The following is a 20,479-nucleotide window of genomic DNA, read 5'->3' on the forward strand; positions in this document are numbered from 1 at the left end:
ACTATCTTTTTCTGAATCATTCTGAACTCAAGTGTTTACACTTTACAGCTTCAATGAGAAGCATAACGTAACTTTAGACATTCAATAAACTGAATAAAGCTTATATAGTCAAGAACTCAAGATAGTCTCGAAATAGTATGTGAATTACAACACACAATCAATAAGGTAAGTATTTTTGCGACATGTTGATTTTGCAGAGCAATGCTGATGACTCGTGAAACTTTGTACACACACACACAGTCACACACACACACACACGTGTGTGGTATGGAGGGTAGGGTAGTGTTAACCTCGCCTCACCAGACTTTCCACCACCTCGGAGGAAAGGGTAGTGTACACAAACAGATCTGCAATTCTGCCTATATTATAGTGACTATACTCATAATATAGTCTATATAGTTTGTCTACTGCATGTGAGATTTGAAGGTGGGAGGGAGCCACTTTTTAAATGTAGCTATGCGTTATGTACTATCTCTGGCACAATGCAACTGTATGTGAGAGAGGGAGGGTACTTTATTACACATTATATATTTTTATTCATATCACGCCTGTCTCTAGACTACCCATTATTAAAGCTGCTATATGGCCCCAACAGTTTGCCTTCTAATTTACAGTCCAAATTTGTTGCACAAACAAGGGACTAAATTAATTTCGCTGCTATGCCACCAAAATGTGGAACGCCCTACCAACAGTCATTAAGACATGCGAATCCCTTGACTCCTTCAAAACTGCCCTCAAAGGGCACCTACGGACGGCTGCAATTCGAAACTGGCCCCCGTAAAATCTGAATCCCCACCCACCCCTTTTTTTCCCCTCACTGTATATGTTTCTTTTCCCTTTTTTACCTCTATCAGTCGGACGTCACTGCACTCACTCACTGCACACTGCACTGAAGACAAGTTCCTGTTTTGATAGTTGTGTATATTCGTACGTCTCTAATTGTTTTGATGAATTGAAAATGGTGGGCCCTATTGTAAACAAGTGTAATGCTTTATGGTGTCGTCCACTCAGTTAACAGTTGTTGTATTGAGTTGTACTTGAAATGTACTGTAATTCTGCAAACTGTTAATAAATCAATCAATCAATCAAAAATATGTGTACAGTCCAAATTTCTATGCTAAAGTGTGTGTGTGTTTGGGGGGAGGGGCATTTTTTATTCATTAAAAGACATACCGCCGGTATCTCTCTTGTTCCCGTTCTCTTTCTCTCTCTCTCTCTCGCTCTCTCTCTCAGAACATTGGGATGAGGGGGGGGAGTACTGCTTCCCTGCTTTGACTGTTGGTCCTGCTGTGGGAGAGTGGGAGGAGGGAGAGGAAAAGTTCCTCTCTTTTTCTGTTCCGCATCTTGGGAAGTTCGAGGAGATGGGGAAAAAGGCAGCAATGACAAACAAGGTCTGTGTCTAAGTGTGTCACGTACGGTCCTTGGAACGGATGAAAGTGTCGAGGTGGTCAGAGTTCTTTGGTACAGACAAGTCCCCGAAAGGCTGCTGGCGGGCCCTGTACAAGCTGCCCATTGAAAAACAGACAGCTGACCTCCAGTGGAGGATAGTGCATGGAGCGATAGCCACGAACAGACACATAGCACACCTCGATCCTAGTCATGGGGGGAGTGTACCAGGCTAAAGGATTTATTTAGACTAGTTGGGGGAGGTTTTCTCACACAAGTTATTTGTATTTGGTTCAAAATACTCTGTCAATAAGAAAAGTGTCCATGTGCTTATGAACTTTATACCAGGAGTGGCTAAGCTGGCCACCTGGATTAGCAGGGAAAACAAAACCCGGGGGGTGGGGTCTGTAGACCCTGTGCAAGTGATGCAAGGACTGGTGGCAGCCCTGAGCCCGCCTCAGGGTTGAACATACCTATTACAGGACAGTGGACAATCTAGAGACTTGATACAACGTGGGCTGTGGGAGGGGTCCTGTGTATGGTGGGGGAGCATAGGGAACTAATTCTCTCTTTTTAATATTTATTTCCAAGTTTTAATGAAGCATGTGTAATGATGTGATTTGGTGCTGAGTTGCGGTAGTATTTAATAAAGGTACTTTTAAAATCAAAATCTCTCTCTCTCCACACCACTCATCTCTTACAGAAGGGGGGCAAGTATGGACTTGAAGGATGCATGATGGACAATGTGGAGTTGTACATTCGTACTGGAACCTTCCCTTCTGAGATTAAAACCAAGATAGAGAGGTTCAACTTCAAAAGAGCAAGCAAAAATGTCATATATAAAGGTGTGTAAGAAAAGGTTGCTCGTCAGTTGTGAACTCTGTTCATATTGTAATAAATGTGGGTTTGTTATGAGTACTACAAATTGTAGGTATAATGTCAGAACCTGAAAGCACCACAGACAATGAATATAAAGTTATAAGAGAGCAATCTTTATTAAATACTCAGTGGGCTATAACGTACGTCATTTCACACATTATAGAAAACACATCACGTCATAGAAATCCTCCCACATAATAAAATGATTCGGTCTATAAAAATGCAGACCTATCTGCATATGTGGGCCACTGATGTTTGACATTTCCAAAATCAAGAAAAAAGTCCAAATCATTAGGCTATTTATCTATTAAGTTTCTTTCTTGGAACTTTAGCATAGAAGGAGAGTGAAAACATTTCAATTGTGTCTGTCTGCCAGATAAATGCCTGTTTAAGTCGTACAAGGGCCGCCTTTTGAAGGTGGTTAGGAGCCTCGAGCAACTGCCGGAGATCCTGACGCGTTTCCATGAAGACAGCGGCCACACAGGCATTCAGAAGATGAGAGAACAGATCATGGTGAAGTTCCCTCACTTCTGAGCACTCACAGAAACCAGCTCTTGAATTAATACATAATAATTGTCATTAGTGAAGCATTCTCAGTTTGAGCCAATGATGGGGTATACAAAATAGAATAATCGTCAAGAGCCATATAAAATAAAGATGAGGTTTGCTGAGATATTTTACTAATATACGAAGAGATATGAGACGGAGGCCACAAACATTACGTGTTTTCAGCTGGTGCTACACTGTGCCCAGAATTAAAGAATTATGATATCGAATTTAGATACAAAGCATATCAGACACTCATGCATAATATCCCCACTGGTCATACAAATGAATGACCATGGTGGATATAACAAGTATAGTGTGTGTATTCATAAGCTGACTTGTATGGCGACCTGTTGGTATGGTTTTGGCTTTAAACATACACCATTCTATGTTATTTTATTAAATGACAATGTTGTGTCTTTCATCAGTGTCTGTACTGGTGGGGTAATGTGACGAATGCTGTTAAGGACTGGGTGAGGAAGTGCCCCCAGTGTCGTCCCAGGAATCTGGGACGCAGGCCACCAGAAACTCAGAGTCTCCAGTGTCTGGCCTACGGCTGTGAGAGCAGCAGCTGGAACAATCCCAGCATGATCACTTTCCACAAGTACATAACTCTTATTTATTTCTACTTTTTGCGTACTGGTGAACAACATGGTACATAACATTTTACGTCTCTTTTCTTAGACGTGTTCTCCCTTGCTCTCTTTCTTCATTCAATCCATCTTTTCATCCATCCTTCCTACTTTCTTTCTGGTGCTCATACCAAAGCAAGAAGACTCTCCAGGTTCAGAATTGGCTTCTCTCCTCCTCTTTCCCAGGTTCCCCAAGGACCCAGCAATTAGGGAGAAGTGGCTGTCTGTGGCCCAGAGAGACGGGCGTTCCGTGCGGGGCCCGTCTTCCCGTCTATGCTCCAATCACTTTGACCCCTCCTGCTTCCAGGTCAATGAGGAGGGTCAGGTTATTCTGAAACCAGAGGCCGTTCCCACCATCATGGCTGTACAGAGGGAGGTCCAGGTGAAGGATACATTACATACACACAAATGATGTATATGTATTGATATATATTGTTGCTGTTGGGCAGAAACCTTGTATCCATATTTTAACTTTCTGAGGGGCGCTAGCCCCAGTGGCACCCACCCTTGTGGGTCATGAAGGTCAAGTCGCCATGAAAGTCGAGGTCAAAATGACATAAATGACATTAACTAAGGAATGGAGACTTTGAGCATGAGAAGGTGCAGACAGGGTTTGTACATCCACATGCGTTTTTATTTGGAAGTGTCATTTCATTAAATAAGGAAGACATTCAAACATGAAGGTGCATTGCTAAATCGTTGAATCTGATAGAAAATGGGATTATATCTAGGAGACTTCAACTATTTCTTCACGATAACATATTGCCCAGCCCAAAGTATGTGTTAACACACATGCACATGCATACGTTCTTATGTAGCACACTGCGTTTCCAATTCTAAAATGAAGCATTTATTTAGTAAAAGAAAAGGTAGGTCATCTACATTTTCTTTTTTAATTCTTTTGAGCTGTAGCAGCAGTATGTACCTGAACGGTGCATCTAAGTAACAATAAAAACTGAATCTGACATCTGTCTGAATCTAGGTAGCCATTCCTGAAGATGAGCTCTCCCTCCAGATCTCCACTCTGGAGGAGCTCATCACCGTCTCAGGCACAGCGGAAACTGTGGAAACCTCAGAAACATCGGAAGCAGCCTTAGAACACCCAGACCTCTGCGGGGAACTTCCAGAACACCAGTACTCCCTCCCTCCCCCTGATGCCAACAACAGAACAGGGATTCAGGGTGTGATGAGGACACACACTGCTGAGCAATGTTTCGTGATGTATGACAACATAGAAAGGTACTGTACCTTAACCCATTTAGGCCTGACGTCGAAATTTTAAAAATTTCTTCTAAATCCTGACAGTTTTCTGAAATATTTTCTATATTGGTGGTGCTCAATATTTCATGTCAAGGCCCCCAGAAATTATATGTAATTGGCCGCCGACCCCCATCTGAAAATATGTTGTTCCACTGTCCTCCCAGAAGCAAAGAATTGAGTTAAAAACGTTGGCTCGGAAAGAATATATATACAAATATATATATATACAAAGATTTGTGCAACATTTTCACGATTAAAAAAAATAGCAGACCTACAAGCTCGTAGCGCGGCACTCGGTGCTGTGCTATGAGCTTGTAGATCTGCTATTTTTCAATAGCTAAAGTGTAACATAATGGGCGGGTTCCCGCCCAAAATGGGTTAAGCTTGTAAACTCGGCACTGCTTGCATCATGCACTTACAGTCAGCCAGGATAGTACAGCTATAACAACGACTACTATGGGTAATGATCTTTATGTAAAATGTCTACTACTGTTTATAATATTGCTGCTATCAACCTGTAATTACTCCTGAAAATAAAGGCGGCAGCACTGGCTCCATTAATGTTTAGAGCACAGTAGCACAAAACGATGATGATCATCATAATGACCCAGATATACTTTAAAAAAATCACACCCGTGTGAACTGAGTGGTGTAAGGTCTTATATAGACTGATCAGCTGTGGTCTGATGTAATGTCTGACGTAATGAAATCACACCCGTGTGAACTGGGTGACCATAGCAACCGTGCTCATTTTTTGGTACGAACAGACAGACAGACAAACAGACAGACACGTAAACTAACAAAGCCAGTTGTAGGAGTGGTTTACACCACTCAAAAGAATAACTACGCTAGCACAACATAAGGGTTTTGTGGATGATTTATGCATGCTTATCTACTTACTGTATTGAAGGAGTGTCCTTATGTCCTTTTGAAGTTGTGTTGAAACTTGTGACTTTGCAGGTATCTGACGCATAGGGTTTTGCCTCCATACACCAAGCCCCGTCAGTACTCGGTGAAGCGAAAGTGCAAGCAATTCGCTCTGATTGGTGAGAGAAACAATCAAACCTGTGTGAAGTGAGGGGCACTTATATTAAAGTCTAACTCATGTTGATTAGGTGATGTTATGTTGATGTAAAAAAACGGTGCCAACACAAACATTAAATGTCATTAACAATAAATAGACAATATGACATAAATGTTCCCTTCATTGTCAATGGCGTTTTTAAAACAAACATTGAACTAAAAACAAACCTTAAACCCCCTAAAAAAAGCAGGGTATTGACTAAATTGGGATAATATGTTCGTGTGTGTGGGAGGGGGGGGGGGGGGGGGGGGCACACGGGAAGTGCCAGGAGCTGATCGGATAGTGCAGTGTTTCCCAAACAGTGGGTCGTGTGGAAATATCCCTTTTTCCATTCCCTACATTTTAAGTTATGTAAATTATTTAAAAATATCTTCTTTTTTTCCATCCTACAATTCTGTAAAAACAATAAGGCGATGAAAAGGTAAACCAAGACTATACCCCACAGTGGAGTTTCCTGGCCCACTCGTATCTACCTGTATATCTAATGTGTGAAGTTGAAATGCTTTGACTACAAACTCTAAAATACAGTTGTTTTTTCTCTGATTCAGATGGAGTGTTGATGTACACACGGGCCAACCCTCCTGTCAAAGTACCACGTAGCAGAGAAGAGGTGATTCGATTCAAAATTCTGCTCATTATTACTTGCGCAAGCAGAGCGTTTTGTCCGGTGCTCCGATGCGTATGTCCCGTGGCAGCGTATGACGTAATGACTCGTACACACTGCCCGATATTTGCTCCGATTCTGCTGTCGGGGATCATTTTTGGCGCTCGCCGACAAAACCCCCGATCTGACGGGCTTTGATCGCCAAGGTTTTGCTCGCTGTGTGTGAATTTTGTGAAAGGCTCTGCGAGAAGATATAGTGCCGATAAAAGCGCTCACCGACGCCTCCCCGACCATTTCTGAATATCAAGCATGGTTGATATTTGGCTCTGTCGCCGACTGGACATCGTACAGTATGAACAGGATTGCGACCGCGACCTGAGAAATCCTGTATTACAGTCAATGCGAGCACAGGACAGCTGTGCTCACTGACTCTGTCTGTCTGTCTGTTGACTGTATCGATAGATGATCATGATAATATATATAACCTTTATTCCTTGGGTAAATCCCTGTGTCGTACAGGTAGCTATATTTGCACAATGTTAAATAGTCTATTAAACCAACGCATTTCACTTGAATAATATTGATAAAACCGCATAGGAATCAATTTGCAGAGCAAACTGTGTGTGTGTGTGTGTGTGTGTGTGTGTGTGTGTGTGTGTGTGTGTGTGTGTGTGTGTGTGTGTGTGTGTGTGTGTGTGTGTGTGTGTGTGTGTGTGTGTGTGTGTGTGTGTGTGTGTGTGTGTGTGTGTGTGTGTGTGTGTGTGTGTGTGTGTGGAGTGTACAGGGTTTGATGAGGTCAGATCAACATATATAGAGGTGTGATGTCACGAGGTGTGATCATATATGGAGGCGTGGGTGACTAACTAACGGACGGACGGTAGATGCAGGTTTTCATAGGAAATGTGACCTACTGTCGCAATAAGCCAATAACCGCTTAATTTTCTTTCTCCAGGTGAAAGAGATACTATGCCACTTCCATGACAACCAGGGTCATCGGGGTCTGGGTATTTGTCAACGGGTCATCTGGAAGCAGTTCTTCTGGGCCACACTGAGCAAAGACCTGGCCATCTGGATCTCCACCTGTGACACCTGCATCAACAGAACCAAGATGAGAGTGACTCGCTGTAGTGTCTACAAGTGTACAAACAGCTGTGGACCAGTAGAGAGAGGACTGGGCTTGACCTTCCACAAGTATGGGACATATTATCAAGTACAAGTTGTGTTTCTGCAGCGGCTGTTTAGACAAATTATGCTCAAATAGGTGACGTGCCTGATGCCACAGCACTTGAGGATACTCTAATATGGACATGCCTGACATGATCACAGCACTGACATTGCACACATCATCATTTTTAAGCCAGTGGTTCTCAACCATTTCAATTTTACGCTACGGCTACGTACACCATTTAATGGTATTTCCATCTCTGGGACCCTAATTTATAATGTATATTGGACAATCAATGTTGATTTAACTGTGTACATTTGTACACTGAGTTAACTAACCCGAGTTACAGACCCATAGCCATAAGCGTCCATTTGGTTTCTAACCCCCCTGGAACTCCCTCAAGGACCGCTGGGGGTCCCCGGACCCCACTTTAAGAACTGCTGTGTTAAGCGATGGTAGACGAGATCAGAGCTCGATCAGTGAGAGAGGGAGTGAGAGGGGACGGGAGGGAGACTGTGACGCTGTGAATGTTACCTTGTACAGGGTAGAGGGTACCTCTCAACACTGAGTACCCATGGTCTTTCTGCAGATTTCCTATTGAGAACCCGTCACTGTTGTCTCGCTGGCTGAGGAACCTGGGTCGTCCAAACTGGCAACCTCCGCTCTGGTCCTCCGTGTGTCATTCACATTTCACAGAAGACTGCTTCGACCACAGCGGGAATGAGGTCTGCCTCCGACCGGATGCTGTTCCTTCGCTCTTTGTTTACAACAACCCTTGGGTGAGGAGACTAACACCTGTGTACATGGTACTGAATTACACTTCATTACGCAAGGTGATGGAGGGGAAAGGAACTGGTTGGAATAACGTGTTCCTTCCACGCGCTACGTCTGGCCGGGGAAAGTCCCCCCTGTCAGGTGAAAAGAAGCAGCTTGGACTCCTCAGATCAGTCCACTGCCCCCCCAGGTTGGCAGAGGAAGTGTAGAGCCCAGGATTACATTAGATAATTGACACTGGGTGAAAGAAATGGGTTGCAAAAATCGTGGGATAAAAAATATAGAGAAAAAAGAATTACGCAGGTGTGGTGCTTGACGAAATATGAAAACCTATACATATAAGTCAGTCACAAGGAGATTTTTCATCTGTTTTGAGTAGTGTTACCATTAACAAGACGGGGTCTAATACAGTACATGGTTTCATGTGGATCTTAGACTTCATGTGGCCTTCTATAAGAATTGTGGATTCACACATGAGGCAAATATTTTTTGTGTACTCCATTGGTGAAGCATATTTTGCTGAAGTTGGGATATTGCCTGGCGTTTGCCTTATTGGCACTGCACGATGCAGCATCGTTTGTGTCTTTGCATTGACCACCATGACTGCAGATAAGAGCAGGTAGAATAGAGAAATGGTGTGTGAGTACCGTATATGCTCTAAAAGTAATTTGATTGACTGTAGCAGTGTCAGGCATGCTGTTACCAATCTGCAAATAAATCCGCAACCAAAGTAAACAACCATAGAAACCTGGGTTCCTGTGGTCTAAAATGTGCCTGTACTTTCTATTGCAGGACCCGGACAAAATCGACTCTGCCCAGCCTGCTCCAATAGACTGGGTCACCACCCAAGACCAGGTACTGATCTGGGGAATTAACAAAAATATTAAATTAATTAATGTTAGGAACTAACAGTAGCAGGTGAAATGCAGGTTAGATGCTAGTATACATAACAAATCATGTCAAATACAGAGTGCTCTGTATTTGACAGGACTATTATGCATTTGTACTGGTAGGAGGGTGATGCATGTATTTTCAGGAAGTGTTATGGGCAGCTACGGTTACTTGGCATAGCATTTTGAGTGAGTACTGCTGCTACAAAAACTACTGCTGTGTATATATCTATATATGTAATAATAAAGACACTTTAAAGTAAACCTTGATGGGGGGGTGAAATCATATAGAGGTGAACACTACAGGCTGGCTGGTGCTTGTGACGCAAAGCTCACCATCTGACACATTCTTTAGCAATGTAATATGTATGTAGTATGTACCGTAAGTATGTTTTCTCATGCCAATGGCACTGCTTTGAATTGATTGCTTGTGATGCAAAGCTCACCAACTTGTGATGTTGTCCAGTCTTCTACTGTCAACTCTTTTATCCAGATGATTATTTTCCCAGTCCATTCTTATCGTAGGTTGGATCAGACAGAAATACTAAATGGCAAAAACTAAATCAGATGCAGGTCATCATGCAGTGAATGAAATCACTCCAGGGGGCAGCAGCCCTGAAGATGCAGCCAGTATTGTGTGCCTGTTTACCTGGATAGGATCCAATCCAGCTGTAAATATGAGTCAAGAGTTGAACATGAGAGCCATGGCATATAACAAGAGGGTGGTCTTAAATGATTTCTGTTTGAGCAGATGTTCTTTGCCAAGTATGATGCAGTGGAGCGATACCTGCGTAGAAGAACCTACCCACCAGGACTAAACAGTGTGGAGAAAAACACCTTCAGGAGGTTTGCCAAGAACTATATCATTAAAGGTTTGTATAAAGGCCCTCATGCCGAATCCAAACAACTGCCAACCAGGTGCTCAACGAAGACCCATTAAATCGTGTCAAATCACGTGAACCATGCAAATGAATAGTAAATCCGTTATAATTAATTAACATCACAAACTTATGGGTGTGTGTGAAAATCATACTCATTATAGTCCGATAGGAACATGAGCATAACACATTCAATAAAGGAAACACGTGAGTGCATGGCCACTGGCTAGCATTAATAGGAGAATGCTACACAAATCCAAAAATATGAGACAGTATGAGACAAATATAGGCTGCAAATACAAAGAATAATGGGTCTGTATGTATGTTAGTCTAGTTCAGTGGTTTTCAACCTTTTTTGTATCAAGGTGCATTATTTTATTTGAGCCACGGACCACCATTTGATGAGATTTAGCCGTTGGATACGTTTTTGTCCACAATTCCATGTTGTATTGATGTGCTACCATAGGAGAGACAGCAGGCAAAGGTTGACCAAAATAACAATTATTTAACATTCTCTAAATTGCTAATTGTGTGGAATAATTTAACTCTTGAGAGGTCCAATTGGTTTTATTTTACACTCGAGAAAGAGTTAGTGGTATTTATGTATGGTAGGCGTGGTAGGTATATTCTATAACTTATAATTGGCCGTTGATGGTGACGTAATTAAGATATGTTTCAATGTCGGGTGGGTAGAAGGTTATGTATAGTATACATGTATATAATCTGAGTATAAAGATGTAACTTGAAAGTAGTATACTGTGGTCGGCTGGACCGAAAGTGGTATGTATGTATGTAGGTATATTCTATAACTTATAATTGGCTGTTGATGGTGACGTAATTAAGATATGTTTCAATGTCGGGAGGGTAAAAGGTTATGTATGTATGTATGTATACATGTATGTATACATACATACATGAAACTATCTGAGACCCCTTCCGCACGAGCGGAACGGCTCGGGCTGTTAACCGCACAAGTTTTGTAGCCGGCATTAAAGTTTTGAGCGTCCACATTGCGCTCCGGATATTGGAGAAAGCTGTAGTAGTGTAGGCTATATTGTAAAATATGCATTTCACACAACATGACATGAAAGACAATGGAGATGACGTGACAGTGGAGATTTCTTGACATGCAGCAGAGATCGACGGTATAGTTGAAGGTGAATCAATGGTTTGTTGAGTCCGAGAAATGGCCCACGTTTATTATTATTATGTTTATTATACATCTGTGTGGGTGCAAACCGACTTATTAAACCAACGATAATTTATATCTGTCTACAAGCCCATGGGCTGCAGATCGGCTATTTTCGGAGAAGAGATTTATTGACATGTGAAAATATAAAATAGCTGTGATACTTATGTAAGTGGTTATGGTGAAAGATACCATTAGCACTTCATGAACAAATGCAAAAACAATATTAAAGGCTTCCCTTTACAGGTCAAACAACACCATTCATTCACATACAATATACACATTAATAAATACCAATTATGCAATTGATACCAGTGAGCTGGTGGTTATGAAAGGCTCGTCATAAACCTGCATCAGTTTTGGAGGTGGAAAGCTTGGTGATGTGAGGTTAGTTTGGGGGGGGTGAGGGGACTGTTTCAGCAAATAGGCAGCATTCGCTGTACACACGGAGACGACAAAGTAGCGTCTCCGAAGTTTGCCACTCTGGGAGCTGGTTTAAAAAATAACCGGTTAAGTCCCCTAAAACGCCGTCTCCGTGTGGCAGAAAGGGCAGATCGGCTAAATACTTATGCGGGTAACGCAGAATACGTCCTTGTCTAGACAGCAGCTTAATTATGTCACCGACTGTTATGAGTGACCCTATTATAATATAGGGTCATTATGTATTTTAGTGTTGGTTTTGCTCTGCAATACCAACTGTGGGACTTATAAACACACCTACCATACATGCATACCATTTCTGGTCCAGCCGACCACAATACTTGCGCAAGTAATTATAAAGAACAAAGATGGGATGACCCTGTTGGCTTAAGACGGTTGATCGTTTTGAACCTACTGTATAATTAACCACAATGTCTTAGAAAACCATAGGGTGATTGGGTGGCTGTTCTCCAATCAAAGGTTTCAAATTAATTCTCTATGTAACTGAGCCATTTCAAAGACACTGAAGTCTGATGCCTTCATTGTAACATGACAAGTGTGCAAATACTATAGTTGGTAGTGCATTGTACTGATCAACTCAAATTAATCTGTCTTCCTAGATGATGAGATGCACATGGTGCGGGGGGGTCATGTGCGTCGGGTTCTGAGGAGCAGAGAGGATGTGGAATTGGCATTGGTCAGTTACCACAACGATCTCAACCACCTCGATGTGAAGAAATGTCTGCGCCTGCTCAATGAGAGGTTTCTAACATTTCTTTGTATTATGTTTAACCTTCAATTAATCTTAAAATAACTTGCGTTGTTTTTGTTTTGTTTTTTATTATCATTGATATTGTACATGGATGTCAGGCTGGCAGGCTGCACAGTAGATAGATAGATATGTACTTTATAATTTATTTAAACCCGAAGGAAATTTGTTACTAATAATTTTGAACCAAATTAATTGGTTCAGATCCCTAAAAAATTGATTGGAACTGGAACCAAAAAAAGTGTTGTTCTTGCCATGAAGTGGGAACCAAAGTGGGCATGTCACTATTCAGATTGGAAGATGCAGATGTGATATAAACCATCGCAAAAAATAAGAACGGAACCAGTTCTAGAACCAAAGTTCCCTTGGTGGAAAAGGGGACAGTGAGTGGTTCAGTTTCGGGATTGTATGATGTTGTGTTTCATGGACATTACCTGAAGGCAAGTTGGTAAAAGTAGTATTTTCTCTGGACTTTTAAACTCAAGGTACTTCTGGAGGACGATGAAGCCAGACGTTGTGCGCTGGATTGACAACTGTTCAGAGTGTTCCGGAACAAAGAAGCGGACGATACTGAAAAAACAGATGGAACACCAGTTCTCAGGGGTTCTAGAACCCACCGAGGGGTTATTAGAGACCATGGTGGGCTCCCCACAGCTGCCTCAAGACTCATACACAATCAGGTGGGGGGTTATTGTGTGTTCATGGTATTGACACATACAAAAACACACACTAAACTGCACTCATCATTCAGAGATTAGCACACTCTCAGAGTAGTGTTTGTATTGGCTCCTTTTTGAGTGTTCCTTACATTGCTTGTATGTATGACCTACGTTTTAAGTATTACTATATTGTTTGTATGACCTCCTTTGAGTATTTGAGTGTCTTAATACAATATTCTATATACATCTACATTCACTAACAAGAGTTATTGATTGATTGTAACTAGTGTGGCATTTTCTGCAGCTTTAACACAAACACAACATACAAGGGTAGTAATAAGGTTATGACATGTAACTGCTGTTTTTATATTTAGAATTTGATTGTGATCATTTTGTGCATAGTATCTCACTTTTTTCTCGTTCTATTTGTCTGATTAGTGATTATGTGGTTGATGATGATGATGAAGATGAAGAAGAAACCTGTAGCAACAATGAAGAAGAACTGCCAGAGTGCAGTCTCACAGACCGAAAGGTTGGTCAGTCTCTGCTGTTGGCAGCAGCAATGCACACACTTGAATATTTTAATTACATTGTTAGTGGTTATTTTGTTTTTTCTTATTGCACTCCTCTCCTTGTGTCGGCTGCAATCTCACTCCTTCACTCAAACACTTTACACTGTCCCCTCCTCTCACCTTAAACCCAGTGTCGGCAAAAACCTGATTCACAGTCTCTGGCCCGGAAAGAGGACAGCAAGTCTCAACCCGAACGCCAACCTCAACCCTGTCTTCAGACAACATTTGCACCAAGAATCCAGGGCCTAAAAACTGACCAGCAACAGTCCCACACCCCAAAGCAGATGAGCACGTCTCGAAACAGTGGGACCCAACTTCACTCTAATCCTGGAATTAGAAACCAGCCAGCTAAACTCACAAATGCGGAACAACCCTGTTTTCAAACCCAGACCCAGACAGGAGCTCAGACCCCGACCAGCAGCCAAGTCCGCCTCAAAAGGTTGATTCAAGACTTGGTTTCCGAATGTCCAGCTAAGAGAACGCATGAATCCATCTGGGCAAAGAATGTGAAATCAAAATACAGGTGTGTAATTTATTGTTGCTGTTGGGTGAAAACCTTGTATGTCCAACGCTATTACTTTTAAGGAAAAAATAACCGTTCTTCCAAGAGATCAAATGTAGTTATTTAGTCACAAGCTCTTGCTAGTACTTGTCATAAAACCCACAAACGGACAAGCTTGTAGATCGGTTATTTTCATTACTTTTGCTCAACAGTGTCATTAAACAAATTATTTGTATTTATTTTATCTTGTTTTTGTAATGATCATAATTTTCCAGAGAGCAAAAGCAGCTTTCCTTATCATCTTCTCTTCACTTGGTCTGTCTTGTGTGTAGCTCCAAATGTCCAAGTGTGCCCCCTGTGACGGGGCCCAGCCCGCTACAGGCCAGGATGGTGGTGCCCCCTGTGAGGGGGCCCAGCCCGCTACAGGCCAGGATGGTGGTGCAGCACTGTTCTCAGGCCAGGTTAAAGGTCAGACCAGCCATGGATGGAGCTGAGGCACAGTGGGTTGAGGTTTGTTGATTATTCATCTTTTTAAATTGACTGTCAACATGTATGCAGCTATGAATCACTCAAAGTAAGGGTTACATGAGATAATTCAATTTGGTGATGAGCACAAAAAGAAACAGCCGTCAGTGGTCCAATTCACAGTGTAGAAGTTAAAGGACTTATCATGTAGTATAATGTAGCGCAAAAGAGATTGTTTTTTATAGTATTGCACTTTATTCCTCCACTTATTCTATTTATCTTGAGATGATTGCCATTTGTGTTCATCTATTTTTAAGATGCAGTAAGTAGGTAATTAAAATACAGAAATATCCCTAAAATTGCTTTTTAGCAGGGTGCACCATGTTGAAATCAAAGGCTGTCTTTAAAATGTAATATAATCTTGTCTTCAGATACAGGAGGGAATGGTGGTGTATGTGTGCTTCTTCCAAGGAGCCACCTTGGATGTTGTTCAAAAGATGGGTAAGTCATTATTTTTTTCTCCATTTGGATTGTCCAGTATTCATTTTTTGTCAGTCTAGTTTTGTTTATCTTGCTATTATAATGATCATAATTCAATTTTCATAAGTTTGTTCTGTTTGAGAATGAATGTTCTTTAATAGAGCATTCTCTCAGTGACACGTACAGTATATTCTACAATCGCCTTTCCAGCTATGTAGATCATATAGAGCTATTTTGGTGCGCGGCACTGGACAGTATATATCTCAGGCACCAGATCATCTGGGAGTGGGAACAGGTCTACCAAATGTTCCCACAGTTAAAACAAAATGTAGTGTGGCAGCGTTTAGTTGTTTGATCATAATACATTTATGTATTGGCATTTTCAATAGGTGCTTTTGAATGCAATAGTCTACCAGTATATTTATTTTTCAATATTATACCAAGTACAGTACATGGACCACAATGGAAAGAATCCTTTGGCTTTTTTGTCATCCAGTTGGCATGTTTTAACTCGTACTACCTGTACGTTTTAATAATTGTCAATAATGTACTAAATCAAAACAACTAGCAACTTCCTCCACTCATTTAAGTAATACAAATAAATATAATGTATGTAAATACCTGTAGTGGTCCCTTATGTTGTCGTATCCTTTTAAATGCATGTGCTTATCTTATGTAAAGCACTTTGAAATAGCTTAATAAACTTCATTTCCCAATAGGCTACCGCTACACACATGCACCCTGCATATAGAGTGGAAACCTCACAATCTATGCTTGCATTTGTAAAATGATTTTAAAAATGTCATTCCAGTTTCTCTGTGTGTGACAGATGATCAAATAATGTGCCACAGAGGGTAAGCTAAATAAACCAAACACATTATGGAGTTCCTTTTTTTCTGCTCCGACAGCCGACACTGTGATGAACGCCAAGTTATTCCGGAATGCCTCCAGGCTTCCGGTTTCTGTTCTGGAACTCCCTGGGAGTGTTCTGTTGGTTCCCCAGGACTCTCTGCTCGGGTACCAGCTGGTACTGAGTAGGAAGAGGATACAGTACCAGGAGGGCTGCCCACCCTGTGCGAGTGCCCAGCTCTACACCACACTAGTCTCTGACTGCAGGACAGCCATGGCCACATATTCAGCTAAGTGTAAGAGGCCATCACCTTTGAGGGGGACAGTGGAACATGGAACTTATGGACAGAAACAGGATATCATCCTGAGCTCCCCCGAACCCCTCACACACCTTCTGGAGTTCTAATTGGATAATCTGTGTTAAAATAAACAACATTCAATGTCCATTTATGAACGTGTATCACCTGGTTTATACAAATATACACCCAACATTTTATAACAGGTATGATGTTAAAGTTGTCGTCTCCCTCCGAAAATCAAATTAGTCGACAAAAATATGGCCAACGGAAACTTTTAATGTATAAACAAACAAAACTAAAAAATCTCAAGACATAGTATAAAGTAAAGAGACCAAAAGATCAATCTATATACCATTAACATGAAAATAAATGTTTACAATGTTTGGACCAGCGCTTTTCTTCAGTGGCAATTAGCAGTCGGAGCTGCAGTGTGCTCTGGAGGGATGCAATTTTTCACATCGTTATTGGATATCAGATTAAGGTAAGAAAATGGTTCATCCGGAATTTTCCTTTAAGGTACAGGAAAGACTGCAGACGATAAGAGATCTGTTTCACTATTTGGGTAAGCACCTCCCCCCACCTTTCTCCCAGTTATTTTTTGTATTAAAATAGGGCATCTTCTCTAGAAGACGTAACAGTAATCTCAATCTGCATCTCAAATTACACATGGCATGTAGTTTTAACCTAGTCACCAAGACAATGTTACATTAAGGCTCAACTGGGTAATTAACAGCAGGGTAATAAAGCAGATACTTCATTCAAAGCTGCTTTATATATTGTATTGTATACAGGTCTATCTATTCCACAAATATGTAACTCTGCAGTTTCTGTTTGCTGTGCGCTTCCATGATGTGCTGCTTCAGTGTTTGTTTGTCGTAAAACATTTGCTCACAGTCTCTACAGCTAAATTGGTTGATAATATGAATCTTCATGTGTGTCTTCAGTGCTCCACTCTCAGTAAATCGTTTTTCACAAACTGTGCAACCAAAGGGCTTCACGCCTGTATGAACCCTTAGGTGTTTTGTTAGTGAACCACTCTCAGTAAATCGTCTGCCACATACTATGCACGCATAGGGTTTCTCACCTGTATGAACACGCATGTGTGTCTTTAGACTTGTCTGTTGGCTAAATCGTTTGCCACAAGTTTGACAACTAAACGGTTTTGTGTGGCTTTGCTTATGCCTTTGAAGAAGAGGCACAGAAGTAAACCCTTTACCACAATCTGAGCAGCTAAATGGCCTCTCCCCAGTATGAAGTGCCATGTGTCTTTCACAAATTGAAATGGTAGTAAATCTTTTACCACAAACACTGCATCGCTTGTGAGATTGAAGGTGCAGTTTCATGGTCTCTGTAGGCTGTAAAGGTTTTCCACAGAGGCCACATTCACATGGATGGGTCCTAACATGCAGCATTAAAGCGATTTTGTTAGGAAAACGTTGCTCACATACTTTGCAACAATATGAGGATGGAGTTAGGCTTGGTGATTTTGGATCATTACACAGTCCCAATGCTGCCAACTCAGTGCTGACAGAAAAATTCTGCATGTTGTTTGAGTCCAGTGTGAGTGAGTCGGTATCTGACTGACAATCCCTAGCCTCCTCCAAATCATCCTCCACAACATCTTCGGTCGAATCCAGGTTATTGTCTGGTCCTGATATTTTGTATCCATTACTTTCCATTTTCGTCAGTGGGGGTGAGGTGCACGTTGAGTGAGAGCTGCTGGCTAGTGGCACTGTCTCTCCGTTTTTCTCAATTAGGTATTGACTGAAGTCTGGCAACTGCGCTCCCTCATCACAATCTTCACTTTTCACTTTAGCCTCTGGCTCAAGTGATAGTTCATTTTGTTCCTCCTTGATCAGGGGAGGCTCTAGATCCCCCTGGACCAGACTGGGAAGACCCTCCTCTTTCTCAAAGGTAGCCTCCTCCACTTCGTTGAACAACACCTGGAGGTGGTCTAGAAAGAAGAGTGATACAAATTTACAATTAGTGATGTCTAGGCCATGGGTCTAAGGGGTGCTACCAAATGTTTCTGATAGGAACTTTGACCCATACAGCATTCCTATTGTAATGGAAGAATTTGCCAAAAATGGCAGATCTACAAGCTCACAGGGCTTGAAAATCTGCTATTTAACAGCAGTTTGGTGTGTAGAGGGAAAGAAGAGCAAACCAATACAGATCCAAAGGTAAGGCATTTACTAGGGTTTAAAGGAGTAGTTCACCTAAAATATGACTTATTTTCTATCACGCCCCATGAAGTGTCACATTCCTAAGCCAATAATTTGATGACCAGCTCAGACGTGCCTCCTCCATCAGGACTGGAGACTTGTAATAAAATAAGCTGTTTAACTATACACATTAACATGAATCCAACATTAACAGAAAATATCGTGTGTAAATAAACTAATGCATTTTAGAAAACGCTGGTGGTGGTGCTGTCAAACAAGTCTGAAGTTATTTGTTTAATCTGCAACACAATTTGATTCAGGGGTCCCACCGTCCCTGCCTGCCGAGACCCAGTAGTATCATCCCGCTAATCAGCAACAGAGTGGCTCTGATCTATGCTCTGATGATCAGCAACACAGGTAAGGAAAACCTACGCTGTTCTCCACGAGGGGCGATGGTGAGTAGTATACAGACAAGACCAGGATAAGGGTTAGCTAAATATTCGAACGAAAATAAAAGCCTGGTACCGAGGCTAGCTAGCTAGATGTGTGCAGTATGCACCTATCACCGTAGCTAAGCAGTGGAAGGTACTTTCTACTAGTTAGTCGCTTGTAACCAATGCTTACTTTTAAAGTCACTGTGGTTTGCTTGGCAGATGCTGTACAACTGCCTAATGGTAATGGGTCACATATCAGGGCAGCTAACGCTACGTTCATGACAAATCATTAACCTATCATCTGGTGATTATACGAATGACATCTAATCTCTGTCATCTATGAACAAGGTGAACATCAAAAGCATCTTAATTGTACCAACCGGTTCTATTTAACTCGTATTCCCTCCTTAAAATGGCGTCCAGCTGTCTCTGTTTGAGCTCACACTGTCTCACTTTGAACTCGCACTCTGCTTTTGTACGAGAAACCTCCTCCTCGTATGCCATTATCGTTCTTTCAAACACCATAGATATCTCTTCAACCGCCACATTTAGTCTGTCGTTGACGAAAGCTCTCATCATCTGTACTTTAGACATTTTGAGAGGAAGAGTCGGTGACTCGGTCGGGACAGAGAATGGAAGCACACAGAACGAACGGAGCCGTAAACAAAACTGCACAGCGGTCGTTGTTGATTCACGGCTCGGCTCCGCAGTTCCACCTACGCCGGTAGTTCCACTTGAAAGCCTGATGAGGCGAGGTTAAGTTTCACTCTAGTTTGAGTTTCTAACAAATAAAGGCAGTTGTTGTGAGTCATGCGAATGAACCGGGAACCAGAGCCGGGAACTAAGTAGTAGGCGGACCTAGAGGTGGCGTCATCACGTTACGTTCACGTACGCACCCAAAAAAAGTGTACCCATAGCTGTGCCCATACGGCCACTCTCTCCATAGATTATTAAGTTACTTATTATGTACACACGCTCAACTGTGTAACTTCTCTTACAGGCTGAATCATTTATTTCCAAATTACAGTCTAAATAGGCATCATTCATTAGAACCATTATACTCAGTTACATGTAACATCACAATTCAATTGTTACCTGGTCACCAAGATGTTATGTTATTGAGACATGAGACACTTGCCAAAATGTTGCTCTTTATTAGGTCGACGTTTCGGTCGATTAGACCTTCATCAGGACAGATTGTCTGTCCTGATGAAGGTCTAACAGTGTGCGGGACCTTTTCTTTGTTTTTCAAAGATACCCTTTTTAATATATTCTCTATTGCCCTACGCACCTGTCACTAGCCTTCTGAGGTGTGCATCGGCCTTTTGCAAAACAAATTGTTGAACTGGATAGCATCAACTTTGATTGAAAGTGAAACAAAAACATACAAATTATCCCATTTTAAGTGGACCCACAACACTTTGGAATCAACTAGCATGTACACACTACTGCTGCAACACAAGCAGACAGATGGGGTTGGGATCCGGAACCGGAGGAATCAGACTGTTATTGAGGAACCAGGAATCGGTTCCATTACATTTGGAACCGTTACCGTTTCCAGAACCTGTTTTCATCCCA

General features: G+C 41.8%; 2 protein-coding genes across 2 annotated transcripts; one reads left to right on the forward strand and one right to left on the reverse strand.

Annotated features, from left to right (window-relative positions):
- The first annotated feature begins 5 nt into the window (after positions 1-5).
- Positions 6-16,447, forward strand: LOC306942436 (uncharacterized protein). Its single transcript, XM_079528315.1, has 20 exons — positions 6-165; positions 1,234-1,391; positions 2,090-2,231; positions 2,642-2,778; positions 3,240-3,415; positions 3,630-3,825; positions 4,426-4,682; positions 5,664-5,749; positions 6,336-6,397; positions 7,344-7,582; positions 8,146-8,335; positions 9,123-9,185; positions 9,972-10,092; positions 12,328-12,469; positions 12,962-13,156; positions 13,574-13,667; positions 13,839-14,230; positions 14,542-14,719; positions 15,106-15,175; positions 16,063-16,447. The coding sequence occupies exons 2-20, from the start codon at positions 1,362-1,364 to the stop codon at positions 16,407-16,409; spliced, it is 3,117 nt and encodes a 1,038-aa protein (XP_079384441.1). The 5' UTR covers positions 6-165; positions 1,234-1,361; the 3' UTR covers positions 16,410-16,447.
- An 86-nt stretch (positions 16,448-16,533) lies between these two features.
- LOC306942438 (uncharacterized protein) lies at positions 16,534-19,729 on the reverse strand. The gene is made up of 2 exons (XM_079528317.1): positions 19,282-19,729; positions 16,534-18,256 (listed from the first exon to the last, which is right to left on the reverse strand). The coding sequence occupies exons 1-2, from the start codon at positions 19,493-19,495 to the stop codon at positions 17,100-17,102; spliced, it is 1,371 nt and encodes a 456-aa protein (XP_079384443.1). The 5' UTR covers positions 19,496-19,729; the 3' UTR covers positions 16,534-17,099.
- Between the last annotated feature and the right edge of the window lie 750 nt (positions 19,730-20,479).

This window comes from Electrona antarctica (genome assembly GCF_951216825.1).
Source record: "Electrona antarctica genome assembly, chromosome: 18".
In the NCBI taxonomy this organism is placed as follows: domain Eukaryota; kingdom Metazoa; phylum Chordata; class Actinopteri; order Myctophiformes; family Myctophidae; genus Electrona; species Electrona antarctica.

Bases quoted from the DNA above. Each gene is read 5' to 3' on its own strand.
- LOC306942436 (XM_079528315.1), top strand. From the start codon at position 1,362: ATGGGGAAAAAGGCAGCAATGACAAACAAG. The intron at 5,750-6,335 runs GTGAGAGAAACA...TCTCTGATTCAG, and splicing joins CAAGCAATTCGCTCTGATTG to ATGGAGTGTTGATGTACACA. The intron at 10,093-12,327 runs GTTTGTATAAAG...CTGTCTTCCTAG, and splicing joins CAAGAACTATATCATTAAAG to ATGATGAGATGCACATGGTG.
- LOC306942438 (XM_079528317.1), bottom strand. From the start codon at position 19,495: ATGTCTAAAGTACAGATGATGAGAGCTTTCGTCAACGACAGACTAAAT. The intron at 18,257-19,281 runs GTTGGTACAATT...TCTTCTTTCTAG, and splicing joins ATACGAGTTAAATAGAACCG to ACCACCTCCAGGTGTTGTTC.